The 16,225-nt window shown below is 46.3% G+C and overlaps 1 protein-coding gene across 7 annotated transcripts; it reads left to right on the top strand.

Moving 5' to 3' along the window:
• Positions 1-52: 52 nt before the first annotated feature.
• Positions 53-14,837, top strand: setdb1a (SET domain bifurcated histone lysine methyltransferase 1a). 7 transcript variants are annotated; one of them, XM_058405316.1, is made up of 20 exons: positions 53-187; positions 1,842-2,036; positions 2,271-2,491; positions 2,604-2,644; positions 2,741-3,455; positions 3,539-3,700; positions 5,667-5,871; positions 5,952-6,025; positions 6,120-6,310; positions 9,261-9,369; positions 9,457-9,736; positions 10,477-10,699; positions 10,812-11,176; positions 11,269-11,385; positions 11,558-11,727; positions 11,822-12,052; positions 12,445-12,831; positions 12,909-13,129; positions 13,470-13,558; positions 14,428-14,837. In XM_058405316.1, exons 2-20 carry the CDS (start codon positions 1,846-1,848, stop codon positions 14,543-14,545), a joined length of 4,110 nt encoding a protein of 1,369 aa, XP_058261299.1. In that variant the 5' UTR covers positions 53-187; positions 1,842-1,845; the 3' UTR covers positions 14,546-14,837. The 7 variants fall into 7 exon arrangements, with proteins under 7 accessions (XP_058261299.1, XP_058261296.1, XP_058261294.1 ...); XM_058405313.1 differs by having other exon boundaries at positions 1,839-2,036; XM_058405311.1 differs by having other exon boundaries at positions 54-187; positions 1,592-2,036.
• Positions 14,838-16,225: the final 1,388 nt, after the last annotated feature.

The raw sequence follows: 16,225 nt of genomic DNA, 5'->3' as shown, positions 1-16,225 counted from the left end.
TAGTGTGTGTGAGTGTGTGTATCCGGGCTCTGAGCCAATCACAGTTCAGAAGGCGGGACTTGACGGAATACGAGTGTGAGAAGGAAAAAAAAAGAAAAAAGAAAAGAACCGCCGCTGTCTCTAATCCCAAACTATCCGCTTCTACCGGCCTGCAAGTTCCAGAGGATGTGTAATGTCCGAGTTTAAGGTCAGTGCCTCCAGTTTGTACAAACCCCTGAGAAAGAAGGTTTAACAGCAGCAGCAGGAGTAGCAGCGCGCGCCGGGGCTGTGAGGCTGAGGTACCGTGTGTGTGTGTGTGTGTGTGTGTGTGTGTGTGTGTGTGTGTGGAGCGAGCGGCATGATGAAGATCTGTGCATCAGTGTGCTTCACACCTTTAATCAGCATTAACATCTTATCAGGGTTCCGTTTAAGGAACGTCCAGGAACCATCTGCAGAACCCAAGGCTGAAGCAGGAATGTTCACTTTTCACTGCAGTGTTTATTACGTAGCTGTGCTAATGTAGCTAGCTGCTCTAGAGCTTGGTCAGAACTTTAACACAACACACACACACACACACAATATCAGTGTGTATATAAAAGATCCAGGTCCAGTCTAATCTCTAACCGATCCGTTTCATCCTCTCAGTACTGCATTAAACTTAAACAGCAGAAGATTAGACGCCATGTTATTAACTCTCCTATAGATCAGACAGAACCCGGTTGTTTTTTTGTTATTAAAATACACTCCATAGTGCTGAATAAGGGTGACATAAGCAGGGACTGGTCATTAAAGAAGTCCACACGTCAGAAATACGTCTTGGGAGATAGGTTGAGTTTGTTTGCTTGTTGTTGGGTCCGACATTGTGGCTCCCCTAGTGGACCATCAGCACCACCATCAGAGAAAAAAAACATACGTCCATGTGGATGTTACTTTGACACATCCCACCTACCTAAGCATCCATTTACATGGAATTCCTGGGTTTGCATTTGGTTGGATATTTGCATGTCTTGCGTGTCGTGTTGCAGCTGCAGCTTATTTCACATGAAGCGAACTAGATGTTAAACCCAATGAAGCTTGCCTACCTGGATATAAAATATTCCCCTTCGTCTGAAACATGGCATGTTTCGATGAGTGGATATGAAACCGTACTAAAATATTAGATCCTACGTTCAGAAATGAGGAGCTGGAAATTTCTCTCAAATCTTGTTTGGGAGCTGTACGGCGTTCGGAAGGAAACGGGAGACGAGCCGGAATGATGGCCATGTTAGGTGTTAGGATCTCAACAGTCACTTCCTAGCTTTCCTTCTCTGAGCAGCATCCGTAATAAAAATGTCAGCTACGAGGACCTTAGGGTCATTCCAGTGGCTTTGTAAAAGTATTCAACCTGAATTATTTCCAAAATCGAGACTCTGAAGGAGCTGGCATGGATGAGAGTGGAGTGAACGTTCACCACAGCTTGGAATAATCCAGGTCTGTATGTGAGAGGAAGCGGGAAAGAATAAGTAGTTCAAGAAGACCCGTATGAAAGCTTGCATGCTTTTCAAAGCATTCACATCTGACCTCTAAAAACATTAAAGGTGTTTCTGACCAATAGATTTTTTTTGTTTTTCAGACCATTCCTGAAGTTGGTCCAGAGGTTTTACTGGATTTTCCCTAATAATTCAGATCTGTCGCATCAGTGCATCATTAAAAGATTTAGAAAATCTACAAATATCCATGAGGGAATGAGTTTGTTTTCTCAGCTACAAGATTGCTTCAAGCTCTCCATGCTCTTAGTCACAGCTTAATCTTAAACTTCAAGATTCCAGCTGCGAGTCTGAGGCCCGGCAACTGACCTGTCCATGTTTACGCTGTGACAGCAGAGCCATGAACAGTGAAGAAGAGGACGAGAGGATGAACATGACGGAGGAGGAGCTGCAGCACTGGGTGCGGTCGCAGGTGGAGAAGAACGAGCAGCTGGCGCAGAGGCGGACGCAGTTGGCGCAGGTGGAAGAGTGGGTGAAGAGGAAAGAGAGGGAGGCGACATACACTCAGCTGCTGTACAATAACGCCTGCGAGTAAGTACCGTCGTCTTGTGACTGTTTTAAAGGTAGATAAATGAGTAACTCCTAATTAGAGAGAGATTATTTAATTAAGAGATAATTGATGAATGACTAAATGTGTGCGAGTGGATGGACTTACAGCATCCAGTTTACCAGAACTCTCCAGATCTGTACTGGAGTACCTTTTAATAATACGTATGTGCTTTATAGAGTGATCAGTGACCTTGACTTCCTTTGATTTGGGATCAGATCCGTGCTCGAGTGTGAGTCTGTGATAAAGGGCTTGTATGGAATGCTGGGACTGGAGTATCGTGACACGGACTCGGAGGAGGAAGAAGAAGAAGAAGAAGAAGAAGGAGACAAACCTCAGGAAAACGTTATTCAGATCGCGGACGACTGTGAGAACGGGGAGGATAAGCGTGGTGACGAGGAGGAAGACGATGATGACTATGTCGTCATCGATTTAGGGGGTAAGGAGTTATTCGTTTTATTTTGATTAGTCTACTGTAGATGTGTGAAATATTGACTAGCTTCTTGGAATTGATGTCTCTCTTCTCCACTCTCTCTCTCTTCCCGCTTAAGCCACTGCTCCGGAAACAGCACTGACAGGGGAGGAACTGACGGTGAGGAGGATATGCGCATCTTAGACGTCTGAAATCTACTTTTATCATAATCATCCCTTTGTCCTTTGCTGAAATTTCTTCTTTTTCTTCTCTCAGGTGTCACAGGAAGCCGACTCGGGAGCGGCCATCGAGTCTTCCGAATCTCCCGTCCCGCTAAACCAGAAAGGGGAAAGACCCGAAGCTGTCGATCCTCCAGCCAAAGTCAAACCCTCATCATCCTCAGCGATCAAGAAACAGAGATCCTCTGACAAGCCTATAGCGAACGTAAAGACTTTAGAAAGCTCTGAACCAATTACCGCTCCATCATCTCCTCCTGCTTCATCATCCAAATCCATACCCGTGAGTGAGACTGTTGAACCGACCGCCGTTCAAAACACGTCTTCCACGTCCGACAGCGATCCCGATGAACCTGAAACTCCTACGAAACAGAAAAATGTTGACACTCCAGCGCAACCTGTGGCATCTACCCCAGCATCCGAGCTCCCATCTGTTTCTGCATCCAAATCTATAGACTCTGTCAACCAGAAACCTGCATCTAAGAGCAACCATTCCAACGCAACCTCAACCTCAGACACTGCCGGTAAAACCAAGTCCAAGAAGAAGAAAAAAGTTAAACGAGCCAGTCCCAAACCTTCAAGGAAGTCCACGCCGACCAGGAGCACCGTTAAAGATAAACCTGCAGCAGTCAACCCTAAACAAGGAGATAAACCTGAGGCTAAATCGTCTACCTCCAGCCCCAACACAAACGCCGCAGCCTCGGAGAACACTTCCAAAAAAACGACTCCTACCGATCCACCAGATGCGAGAGAAGGTTTAATCAGATCTGTCTTCAACATGCTGCTTCTTCTTCTCTTTTTTTTTGTGATTAATAACTCTCAGAATTTTTTCTCACAGTGTCCCAGAAGCCACCGGCCACGCCACCGGTCACACCACCGGTCACACCGGTGCCTGATCATGTTCAGCAAGAAGTGGAGCTGAATGTCAACATGAAGGTTCTCGGAAGGCGGAGGACTAAAACCTGGCACCCGGGCATGATTTTAGACATCAAAACAACGGGTAAGACTGCATAAAAAAACAAAAACAAAAAAAAAGCAGGGGCTAGCGCTATACAGTTTATAGCATTTTTAGCACTGCGTCATAATATTTTAGCTTGTTTTTAGGATTCCAATGTCAAGTTCAGGCGTGTTTTATTCATCTTCTCTTCCACACACTTTACCAACCTTCGTGTGCTTTAGCCGGGCGCAAAATATTCCGTAAGAGCGGTCGTCTTCCATAAAAAAACAGCAGACGAGTCAGTCGACCGAGGAATCTGGACAGCTTGTCAGTCTTTGTTTCAGATGATGATGGTGATGATGGTGCTCAGAAGCCCTGCCCCTTTTCAGCAATGGCTTGTTTCTCGTCAAGGCGATGTTTGAGTGCTCGCCTTAGACACTATACAGTGCTTTAGTTATCCTTAATTATCACGGACGCGGTAAACGGGTTATAGACCTGAAAGACATTTATCAGCTTGAGGAGCAGCCGTGTAACATACCGCTCACAGGAAGCAGCCTTAAACCCTTCATCCTCCCTCGAGCCCTAATGGGATTTCCTCAGTCTTTTGCATTTTTTGTCAAACGGTTTCAGATCATCATTCAGAGTGTAATTTTTAGACTTTTACTGAGAACCAAACTGGGTGGCGATCAGTCTTCCATTTCATTATGGAGGGAAGTGGTTTAATTCAGACACAGTGGAGGGCCTTCAAGCACAAACTGCCTGTTTATGGTCCTGTTCCAGCATCTCCCTAGGGTTCAGGACTTGGACTAGACCACTCAGATCACAGACTGATGAGTAAATCTTCTCCTTGAATCATTTTCTTCTGGCGAGGAGCAGCAGACTTCATGGTTCCAGCAACGATCAATTAAGCCAATTTCAATTTGTATAGCACTTTTAACGATGGACGTTGTTTCAGAGCAGGTTTACAGGCTTTATACTTACTATTTATCTCTAACATTTGTCCCCAATGAGAAGCCTGAGGCAACGGTGGTGAGGAAAAACTCCCTGTGATGATATACCTTGAGAGGAACCAGGCTCAGAAGGGAACCTCATCCTCATTCGGGTGACACTGGACACTAAATAATGTAAATGTAAATAAATAACGTCCTTTCTATAACAGCAACCAAAAGCTCTCAAGAAACTAATCGGTCAGTGATAGTTTCTGAGTTCATAATAGACGTAACGCTAATTCCTTCCTGCTGAAAGCTGACTGAGTTCAAAGACGGCGTGATGGTCTCCATGTGGTTCTATCCACAGCAGTCTCCTGGGTCACAGGCTGTCCACGCAGATCTATCCCCAGCAGCAGTGAGTATCCCCACACCATCCCACTACCACCACCATGTTTCACTGTTGGTATTAATACTTATTATAGAATATTGCATCTATATTGATGTGTTTACGCCAGACGGAAACAGACCCGTGTCTTCCACTTTGGACTGATCGACCCCCCAAAAAATTCAGTATCCCGAAAGGCATCAGGGTGTTTTCTGGCACGAGTCTTTGTTGAGTGGAGGTCTGGGTTCTATCATGGCTTTATTGATGGGAGGAATGTGACCAGCCACTTCTGGGAAAATTCACCACTGAGTTTTCTCCATTTGGGGATAATCACTGTAGTTCGGATCCGGATATATATTTCAGTATCTTTTTAATCCTCATCTCGTCTGGAGCTTCTTTTAATTCAGTCTGCTTTATGTTGCGGAAAGATTTTATTTAAGTGATCTTGATCTATAACAGAAATGAATCCTGGGTGTGACTGATCCCAATTATCAATTAAATTGGGTCGACTGGGTGACCATTTTTATTAGGGTTTTTTTTTCCCGAAAGCAACAGTCGGTATTAAATAGCTTTTATTTCATTCAAATGAATAAATTTTCCTGGTTTATTGTAGAACAAATTAGTTAGGATTTGGTTAGATTATGTTTTGGACACTGAATCTATTTATCGATTCACTGAATGATTCATTGATTCATTGATTGTTCCTTGTGATCAGAGACTGGTCCTAGGTGTAAGATCCTGTTTGACGGAGGTAAAGGGAAGAGTATTTTATCTGCTCATCACCTGGCGTGTGTTGACCCTCCCATGCTGAAGGATCTCTTTGTGGGGTGTCGAGTCGTCGCTTGCTACAAAGAAGATGACCAGTCTTGGCTCCACGCTGCCGTAGTGGCAGAGATGCCGGATCGCAGGAACCGCATGAGGTGCGCACGTTCGCTCTACTTTAATCGTCTGCTCGGCTTGAGCTCATGACTCATAAGCATGCTGATGCATGATATTTCAGGTTCTTGGTGTTTTTTGACAACGGCCGTCCAGCCTACATCGCCCTGCCGGACCTCCACCTGGTCTGTAAACCACGTAAGGAACCGAAACGCTTACATGCTTTCTGTCTGCGTTCTTTCCCGTGTATTATTTTTCACACGCACCTCTCTCGCTTTCCATCTCTCCGCAGTGAAGAACATGTCTGACGATATAGAAGATAAGGTGTGGCGTGCAGAGGTGGAGGAATATCTGCAGGCGTATCCTAACCCCATCTTTGTGGTGATGCGGGTGGGGCAGGACAGCAAGGTGGAACGTAATGGAAATATGGAGCTCTGCACCGTCACTCAGGTGGATGGAAGCTTGATCCAGATCTGCTACAAGGTGAGACGCTGCTTTGACCTGACCTGAACCTTAGGCCCAAGCTTGTAGGGCATCTCTTTAGACGGTTTTGGGGAAGACACCATGCCGGAGGGGGAAATGTATTGCTTCATATCTCTCTCTCAAGTATTTTTGGTCTTTATCATGCGTTCATACAGTGGTTTTTTCTCTACACGTCTCCAGGCTCTGTTCTATGACGTCGTCTAGACGTTCCTGCTACTGGTTGCCATAGTGATGATATTTATCAACTTTTCCCAGCCTTGTCAGGTCGCTGATGTGGCCACGCCCATGTCTAGTCGTTAATGCTCGTTGTCCATCGTGTCACTTCGGCGCTGTTGTGTGTAAACACCACTTTAATAGGAAGTAGAGAGACACAACTTAGGGCTATGATTTGAACACTGATTGTGTTTCAGTGAAGCGCGACCGCACCACACTGAGGACAAAGGGAAATGAGGTGCAACTGGGAACCAGTTTCAGTTCTGACATGATACCAGCATTCCAAATCTCTCTCTCTGTTTCTTTCTCATTCTCCTTCCCCCTCCCTCTCTCTCTCTCTCTCTCTCTCTCTCTCTCTCATTCTCTCTCTCATTCTCTCATTCTCTCTCTCTCTCTCTCTCATTCTCTCTCTCCCTCTCTCTCCTTCCCTTTCCCTCTCTCTCTCTCTCTCTCTCTCTCCCTCACTCCCCATGTCTCTCTCTCCCTCCCTCCCTCTTTAGCTCTCTCCCTCTCTCCATCTCTCTCTCCCTCTTTCTTATGCTTACTCTATTGTTTGCTCATGCAGGACGTTCACATTGCATCTCTGAATGTAAATGGTGCTAAAGACTGCAGGAAGAGAGCTGAACTATAGAAACCCATAGCGATGCTGAAAACGCAGTCGACTGGACACAAGAGTGGACCATAAGCCGTAATACCTCCGCTAGTGGAGGAATTGCGATTTTATCTCTTACAGCGTAGAAGAGACAGCTGCTGGCAGACTGTTAAAAGTCAGAGCTCTCTTAGAGAACCATGTTATGGGTTTTTATCTGTGTGTATGCCCCAGCTTTATTTGTTGGTAGGTGGTGACCGCTACCATGTAGAGCCATACATGCCTTCCCCGAAAAAGACTCCTGCCCATTAAGTGATGTTTGGAGAACTTTTAATAAAACTCAAAAACAGTACATCTGGGTTCCTGCTTCTGATAGTAAAATATCACTGGTTCTATGTTCCCAAGCACCACCTGGACGTCATTAAAAATTGTCAACTGTGGTGGGATTTGGGAAAAATAGTTGGGTCAACAGTACACTTCTAATAACTAGAAGTTTCAGCTGTTGTCACAATCGGCAGAAAACCAGAACCATATTCAGACCCTCACAGTCAAAAGGAAAAAGCTATCGGACCTCCTTGAGTTTAAAGCACAAGGTGACCTAGTGAGATCACGAGTCCAGAACGCAGACCAGACCACACCCTCCAAGTTGTTTTTGAGCCTTGAAAAGCTAAATGGAAAAAAAAACATTTTTATTCACAGCCTGCGTTCTGGACACATTTTATCTGACCCAGCCGATATAAAGAGAAGAGCAGTGAGGTTTTTATGAAAAGCTCCTAGCTCAGTGTGAGTACAGAGAACACGCCACAGAACAACTGCCCACAAGTGTCACAGCACTGAGTGCAGGAATAACATCAGAAGGCATGAATGAGTACGGAGTGTGGCAGAGCGCCTGGCATAGACGGGCCATTTTCCATAACACCTCGTTAGTTCAAGACATTTTAAGTACAAATTTTATACTCTGACATTGAAAGTGTACTGGAACTCAATGGTGGCTTATGTGCTCCGTTTAAGATGTGTAGGGGGGTCAGGCAGGGCTGCTCTCTCTCAGGGATGCTTTACACTCTAGCCATCCAACCCTTTCCTTAATAGGCTAGACTGAAAGGTTTCTCAATCTCCGACTGCCCAAACACTATCTGCCGGTCAGCCTACGCGGACGACATCGTGATAATGGTCGAGAGTCAGAATGGTGTAGACATGTTGCACAGCGTGTCCAAGGAATTCAGATTGAAAAATCAACTGTGTTTTAGTCGGCCAGTGGGAAGGCGAGGCACCTTAATTCCCTGGAGGTCTCTTTTGGAAAACTGATGGCTTTAAGTATATAAGAGTCTACCTGGGAAGTGACTCATTCGCACAAAGAAACTGGGAAAGTAACCGGTCACCTAGAAAAGTGGAAGTGGCCGGTACAGGGGGGCGTACACTAATCATTAACAATCCGGTAACATGGTCTCTGTGGCACAAAATAGCCTGTATAGACCCTCCAACAGATCTGTTAATGAACATTAACAGGTCTTCTACATCTACAGAACAGAACTGCTGCCTTTCTTTTACAAAGTTTTTATGTGGCTCAAGGGTTTGTTTCTTTAGCTGGAAACCAGTGACCAGTGCCATTTTAAGATCCTTTGGGGACATGAGACTGGACAAAGCATTATTTCTAATGAACCCAGAGAGACTGTACACATCAAAACTGCCTGCTTTTTAAAATCTGGAGTCCACGCCTGGACATCCACCCACTATCACAGTCTCTCCTCACGTCTGGTGTCACCACCCTCAAACACCTGGTGGAAAACATCACAAACGTTTTTAATGTCTCCGGTAAAAAAAAAAACTGTGTATAAAGTATGTGTTAAAGTTTTAATAAGAGGTCACTCGGAGGGAGAGTGGACACACCCTGGCGCATCGTCCTCGGTTTGAGTGAGGCGGAACGTCCAGAGTGGAGGTCACTCTATCTGTAAGCCACCATTGACGAAGAGAACTGGAGATTTTTTTTCACGTTGATGAATCTCACACTCTGGTTGGATGTGATAAATGTTTAATAAACAGCTGTCTCTCTCCCAGAGTTTTTTCTGTATTTGTTTGTTGTTTGTTTGTTTGTTTGTTTTTAACATATCAGGATGTGAAGTGACCGCAGCTGTGTGTTCACTGTTTCAGAAAGATCAGGAGAAAGAGTGGCTGTTTAAGGGCTCAAATCGACTGCAGCAAATCCAAAATATTAAGAAGCGAATGTCCGGGCAGAAGAAGGACGAGGCTGTAAATAAAGGTATGGGGTGTGTGTGTGTGTGTGTGTGTGTTGGAAAGAAATTCCATCATTGAGCTTCACTCTTGTCTTTATTTTCTACCTCGTCAGCTGGATCAATTGTACCTGAGAAGAACACTAAACTATCCACTAACACCACCACTACCACCACCAGTACCACCAGCACGGCCTCCTCAACACCAGTTACTACAAATCCTGAACCCTTAAAATCCTCCACGTCTCCAGGTGTTTCCCAGACAGAGACGTTTCCGGATAACTCCATCTCACAGCCCCGAGTGGTCCTGAAGAGGGTCAACATGCCTTTACCGCTGACCCCTGTGAAGGTCACCACACACACCGAGCCCGCAGTGACCACTCCATCCAACACAGGGTGAGTCTGTGATTCCTTTTTAGAACTTTACTTTTCAAAAAGTCTGTATAGATAACGGAGGAGAGAAAAACATTCATCATCATTAATATGGTGAAATGTGATGTTTATGTAAAAGTTAAACCTCACACTGATTTATAAAAGAATCCAAAAAGAAATGCAGCACAAAAAGCAGCAGTCACAGCTCTCTCTCTCTCTCACTCCCTTTACCTCTCACTCTCTCCCTTTCTTTTTCCCTCCCTCTTTTTCTCTCACTCTCTCTCCCTCCCTTCCTCCTTCCCTCCATCTCCCTCTCCCTCTCCCTCTCTCTCTCCTGTCAATTTGTCTACCCCCCCTCCCTCCCTCTCTCTCTCTCTCTCCCTCTCTCTCTCTCTCTCTCTCTCTCTCCCTCCCACTCTCTGACTCATGGCATCACCCCCCCCATAATGCAGCACATTTAAATATAACAATAAAGGCTCAAAAGTGTAAAGTGTCCCCTGTGAATAAATAACTCTCTGATTAATGGCAGTAGCATAAGGGGAATAAACCACTTTAGGATGTCGATGTCGTTGGAGAATGATCCACTTCACGTCGGGGTGATGAACCCGCCTCGTCGTGTTTTAGTTATTTGAGCTCATCTTTACAGAGACAGCAGCTTGTTCTTGGGTACGAATCTGCTGGTGAGATTATCTGCTGATCTTCGGGTGAAGAATCAGGATTAACTCGAAGGGCAATGGAGACATGTGAGCTCTGCTTCCTTACAGAACTAAACGTCCGGCTCCTGAGGAGGAAGACTGCAGATCACAGAACGCTCTTCTCCCGGTCGTAGAGCCCCGGCTGAAGTACGCACCTCATCGCTGCTGCCCGGCATGTCTGGATCACGTGAGGCCGACGCAGAGGGATGGACACCGCGGCCAGAACCCGCTTCTCATCCCGCTGCTCCACGGGTTTCGCCGCATGACCGCAAGAAGGCGTCTAGACAAGAAGGTGAGAATAATGTGCAATATATTCATCAAGGAAAAAAGCAAACCACAGAGATAGAACTTAAGACAGATGATTGGGATTTCTGACACGGACTCTTCTTCCACCTTTTCCTCAGATGTCTTTTCATGTCTTCTATCGTGCCCCATGTGGGCGGAGCATGTGCGAGATGGAAGAGATCCAGGCCTTCCTGTTTGAGTCACGCTGCGATTTCCTCTTCCTGGACATGTTCTGCCTGGATCCGTTTGTCTTGGTGAAAAGGGCCACGCTCCCGTCCTCCATGGTCAGCAGTCCCTTTCTGTTCCTGCCGGACATTTCGCAAGGAAAGGAGTCGGTGCCTGTGCAGTGCGTGAACGAGCTTAACACTGTCGCTCCGCCTCCTCTGACCTACACCAGACACAGGGTGCCCGCTCCCGGGGTCTTCATCAACACCAGTCTTGACTTCATGGTGGGATGCGACTGTACCGATGGCTGCCGAGACAGGTGTGTGTGTGTGTGTGTGTGGAGAGATTTTCACCAGTTCCTTCCCACCTCCACTAGCTTCTGCTCGCATTACTCAGATATCTGTGTCACAGGTCAAAGTGCGCGTGTTACCAGATGACCATCGAGGCCACGTCGTTGTTCACCGGCGGTCCTGTGGACGTCACTGCCGGATACACACACAAGCGATTGCCCAGATACGTTCCCACTGGGTGAGATTAATCTCAGTGCATATGTTTGTGTGTATGATGCATGGTTTAGGTCAGTCATCTTTATCCAGTCATTAGTTAAAACCCATTCAGATAAAACAAGTGACTGATCAAACAGACTGTCCATCTGAAAACAGGAAGCTCTGTACTGATGACCTCCTGTCTCCCTCTGCAGGGTGTACGAGTGTAACGCTCTGTGCCGCTGTGACCCGACGCTCTGCAGTAACAGACTGGTTCAACACGGCCTCCAGCTGCGAATGGAGGTTTTCATGACTCAGCACAAAGGCTGGGGTCTGCGCTGCCTGGACGACATGTCCAAGGGCACCTTCGTGTGCGTTTTCACAGGTATGTGTACAACTACTGATAGTTTCCCAGAGAACCAGGCTAGCGTCCGGTCCACAGCGTGATTCATCGCACTGTTCTGACCCCTTTCACGCAGGTAAAGTGGTCAAGGATGAAGTGGTGAACACGGAGAGCGGCATGTCCGGGAACGAGTATCTGGCGAACCTGGACTACATCGAAGGAGTGGAGAAACTGAAGGAGGGTTACGAAAGCGAAGCTCATTGCTCTGACAAGGAGGACGAGACCGACAAGAAGACTCGTGTAACCATGACGACAGGAGCTTTAAAGAAGAAGTTCCTGATGAACTTAAGTTCAAGCAGCAATGAAGGTATGAGTGTGTGAGAGGGAGTGTGTGTGAGAGTGAGAGGGAGGGAGTGTGTGTGAGAGTGAGAGGGAGGGAGTGTGTGTGAGAGGGAGAGGGAGGGAGTGTGTGAGAGAGGGAGTGTGTGTGTGAGAGAGGGAGTGTGTGTGAGTGTATGAGAGAGAGAGTGTGTGTGTGAGAGTGTGTGGGAGAGAGAGATTGTTTGATGGAAAGTGTGTTTGTGTGAGAGTGTTTGATGGAAAGTGAGTGTGTGTTTGTGTGAGTGTGAGAGAGAGTGTTTGATGGAAAGTGTGTGTGTTTGTGTGAGTGTGAGAGAGAGTGTTTGATGGAAAGTGTGTGTGTGTTTGTGTGAGTGTGTGTGGTTCACTGAATTCCATTTTCCTTCCTTATTCTCTCAGAGAAGGAAGACACAACCAAAAGGAAAATGACAGAAACGAAGGAAATTCCTAAATCCAGAATGACCCCGGGGAAAAGAGAGAGAGAAGCGAGGGAAAAGTCAGAGCATGAAGATGATCCTGTACAGGATGTGGATTATAAACCCAGTGAGACCAGTGAGGAGTGTAACAGGAGCTACACCACACGCAGGAACACCAAACTCCCAGAGCATAAGATCTCCTCCCTCACACTCAACACATCTCCTGCATCCCTGCCGGGTTGCCAGATTGAGTCTGATCCAACCCATTTCATAGAAAAAGAGTCCCAGAACACTGTCCAGACATCTGCCAAAATCTCAGAGGAGCACACGGAGGTGACCGCCTCCATGGCCAAGAAGATGAGAAAAGAGGGTCAGTGTCCATTTCTTTCTTCTTCTTCTTTTTTTTTGGACCTACTTTTTATTCCCTTGTAACGCCTCCTTTCTCAGGTCCCGGAGGCCCAAAGACCGGATTCGCCAGGAAATCTACACGCGCTTTCGCCATCAAGTCCACTCACAGGAGAGTGAAGCCACTGGCCGAGCCGGAGAAACGTGTGCAGGACAGTAAGGAGGCCCGCGGCAGGAAGTGCACTCGCAGCCTGTTTAACGGGGAAAAGTCCTGCTATCTCCTTGATGCCAAGCAGGAGGGAAACCTGGCAAGATACATTAATGTAAGGAGAGAGAGGGAGAGAGGGAGGGAGAGGGGGGAGCAAGAAAGAGAGAGAGAGAAACAGAGGAAGAGAGAGATACAGAGGGAGAGAAAGGGGGAGGGAGAGGGGGGAGCAAGAAAGAGAGAGAGAAACGGAGGAAGAGAGATAGAGGGAGAGAAAGGGGGATGGAGAAAGAAGAGAGACAGTAGAGAGAGAGAAAGAGATTGCCTTGTTTCAGGTTCTGTATGCAGGATTTTTTTAACCTTTCATGCTGGACATTTTCCTGTATTTCTAATGAAAATATCTGTAAAGAGGTCAGTTCTTTGCTCACTCTGTCCTGTCGTGTCCATCACGTCCACAGCATAGCTGCAGTCCCAATTTGTTCGTCCAGAACGTTTTCGTGGACACACATGACCTCCGTTTTCCCTGGGTTGCATTCTTCACCAGCAAGTGAGTGTGTGCGCATGTGTGTACACGTGTGTGTGTGTGTGTGTGTGTGCATGTGTATGCGTGTGTGTTTTATACATAATTTGCTTTAGCGGTTCATCAGATACATCAGATTTTTTTTTTTTGCTATCATGTAAACATTTTTACCCCTGTGTGTGCATGTGCGTCTGTGTCTGTGTGCGTGTCTGTGTGTGTGTGTCTGTGTGCGTGTCTGTGTCTGTGTGTGTGTGTGTGTGTGTCTGTGTCTGTGTGCATGTCTGTGTGTCTGTGTCTGTGTGCGTGTGTGTCTGTGTGTGTGTGTGTGTCTGTGTGCATGTCTGTGTGTGCGTGTGTGTCTGTGTGCGTGTCTGTGTGTGCGTGTGTGTGTCTGTGTCTGTGTGCGTGTGTGTCTGTGTGCGTGTGTGTCTGTGTGCGTGTGTGTCTGTGTCTGTGTGTCTGTGTGCATGTCTGTGTGTGCATGTCTGTGTGTGTGTGTCTGTGTCCATGTCTGTGTGTCTGTGTCTGTGTGTGTCTGTGTCTGTGTGTGTCTGTGTCCATGTCTGTGTGTCTGTGTCTGTGTGTGTCTGTGTGCGTGTCTGTGTGCGTGTCTGTGTGCGTGTCTGTGTGCGTGTCTGTGTGTGTGTCTGTGTGTGCGTGTGTGTGTCTGTGTGCATGTCTGTGTGTGCGTGTGTGTGTCTGTGTGCATGTCTGTGTGTGACTGTGTGTGACTGTGTCTGTGTGCATGTCTGTGTGTGTGTGTGTGCGCGTGTGTGTGTGTCTGTGTGCATGTCTGTGTGTGTGTGACTGTGTGTCTGTGTGCATGTCTGTGTGTGTGTGTCTGTGTGTGACTGTGTGTGTGTGTGCGCGTGTGTGTGCGTGCGTGTGTGTGTCAGGCGTATCAGAGCTGGAACAGAGCTAACGTGGGATTACAGCTATGAAGTGGGCAGCGTGGAAGGGAAGGTGCTGCTCTGCTGCTGCGGCTCGTGCGAATGTACCGGCCGGTTACTCTGAGGTCCTCCGTACGCGGTCAGAACGGATTCTCCGACTTCACACCAGTGTTGCGACAGTGGACAGGAGGAGCCAGAGATCTCACACACACAGGAGGAGCCAGAGATCTCACACACACAGGAGGAGCCAGAGATCTCACACACACATGCACACAAAGTTCTTTACTTGCTCACAATTTATAATTCAGAATCTGAAGAAATGGTTGAACTCTGCATGCTTTTAGCATCTTTTAACTAATTAAAACTCTAATAAATTGAAAAATGAACTTCTTAATAAAAAAAAAGGATTAAAGCTGCACAGAGTGGACGTGTCTCATTAATAACGTGTTTAATTAGTCTATTTATAGTCTTAATTCATTATATCTAATGAATAAAACTGATATTATTTGGAAAAATCTTTTAGAAAGAGAAGACATTTTAATAGATGTGGAAGTTCACTGTGCCTTTATAACACATTTATAAACATTTCATACTGAAGAATTTATGCAAATGTCCAAACGTGTGCTTTATAGGTGTGTGATGTACATATAAATTTGATTAACACTGGCCTGGAATATGGTCTTCAGAAACATGAAGCTGTGTTGTAATGCTAAAGTACTGTCAGAAATATCTCCACCTGCCACTGAGGTGTCGCTACGTCATAGTAATAAACGTCTTATATTAACTGTTCGTCACGAACAGTTCCGAAAAATACCATACACATACGCAGAATTTCCATCCTGGTCCACTGGAAGCTTCTAGAAGAAACAACAGTTCAGTTATAATGTGATAGTCTCTGGAAGCAACATCACCGTAATCTGGAGTGAGTGAGGAATCACGCTTCACTGTCCGGCAGCTTGATGGATGACAGAAGGAGGAGGAGGCTACCTACTGAACTGGAGACGGGCAGTATAGTGTGTTGGAGGAGGGGTTAATGGGTCTGGGGCTGATTTTCAGGGTTTCCAATGAAGTGAAGAGTCATGTTAATGATAGACATCTACATGATATTGCCAAAGGTTTTGGGACACGCCTCCAAATCATTGAATTCAGGGGTTGGGCTCGGCCCCTTAGTTCCAGTGAAAGGAACTCTTAATGCTTCAGCTTCATACCAAGACATTTTGGACAATTTCATGCTCTTTGTGGGAACAGTTTGGGGATGACCCCTTCCTGTTCCAACATGACTGCACACCAGTGACCAAAGCAAGGTCCATAAAGACATGGATGAGTGAGTTTGGTGTGGAGGAACTTCATAGAGTCCTGACCTCAACCCCATAGAACACCTTTGGGATGAATTAGAGTGGAGACTGTGAGCCAGGCCAAAACTGGAACGTCTGCCTTTACATGCACATGAATGTAATATGGAGTTGTCCCGCCCCTTTACAGCTATAACAGCTTCAACTCTTCTGGGAAGGCTTTCCACAAGGTTTAGGAGTGTGTTTATGGGAATTTTTGACCGTTCCTCTAGAAGCGCTGTCATTTGTGAGGTCAGGCACTGATGTTGGACGAGAAGGTCTGGCTTGCAGTCTCCACTCTAATTCATCCCAAAGGTGTTCTATCAGGTTGAGGTCAGGACTCAAACTCACTCATCCATGTCTTTATGGACCTTGCTTTGGTCACTGGTGTGCAGTCATGTTGGAACAGGAAGGGGTCATCCCCAAACTGTTCCCACAAAGAGCATGAAATTGTCCAAAATGTTTTGGTATGA

Source organism: Hemibagrus wyckioides, linkage group LG12 (genome assembly GCF_019097595.1).
Source record: "Hemibagrus wyckioides isolate EC202008001 linkage group LG12, SWU_Hwy_1.0, whole genome shotgun sequence".
NCBI lineage: Eukaryota > Metazoa > Chordata > Actinopteri > Siluriformes > Bagridae > Hemibagrus > Hemibagrus wyckioides.
Note: the sequence above shows the minus strand (reverse complement) of the source record. Positions and strands in the feature narration are given on the sequence as shown.

Excerpts from the sequence above, each read along its gene's own strand:
- setdb1a (XM_058405316.1), top strand. The coding sequence starts at position 1,846 with ATGAACAGTGAAGAAGAGGACGAGAGGATGAACATGACGGAGGAGGAG. Across the intron at positions 2,645-2,740 it reads TGACAGGGGAGGAACTGACG|GTGTCACAGGAAGCCGACTC; the intron begins GTGAGGAGGATA and ends TTCTTCTCTCAG. Across the intron at positions 3,456-3,538 it reads TCCACCAGATGCGAGAGAAG|TGTCCCAGAAGCCACCGGCC; the intron begins GTTTAATCAGAT and ends TTTTTCTCACAG.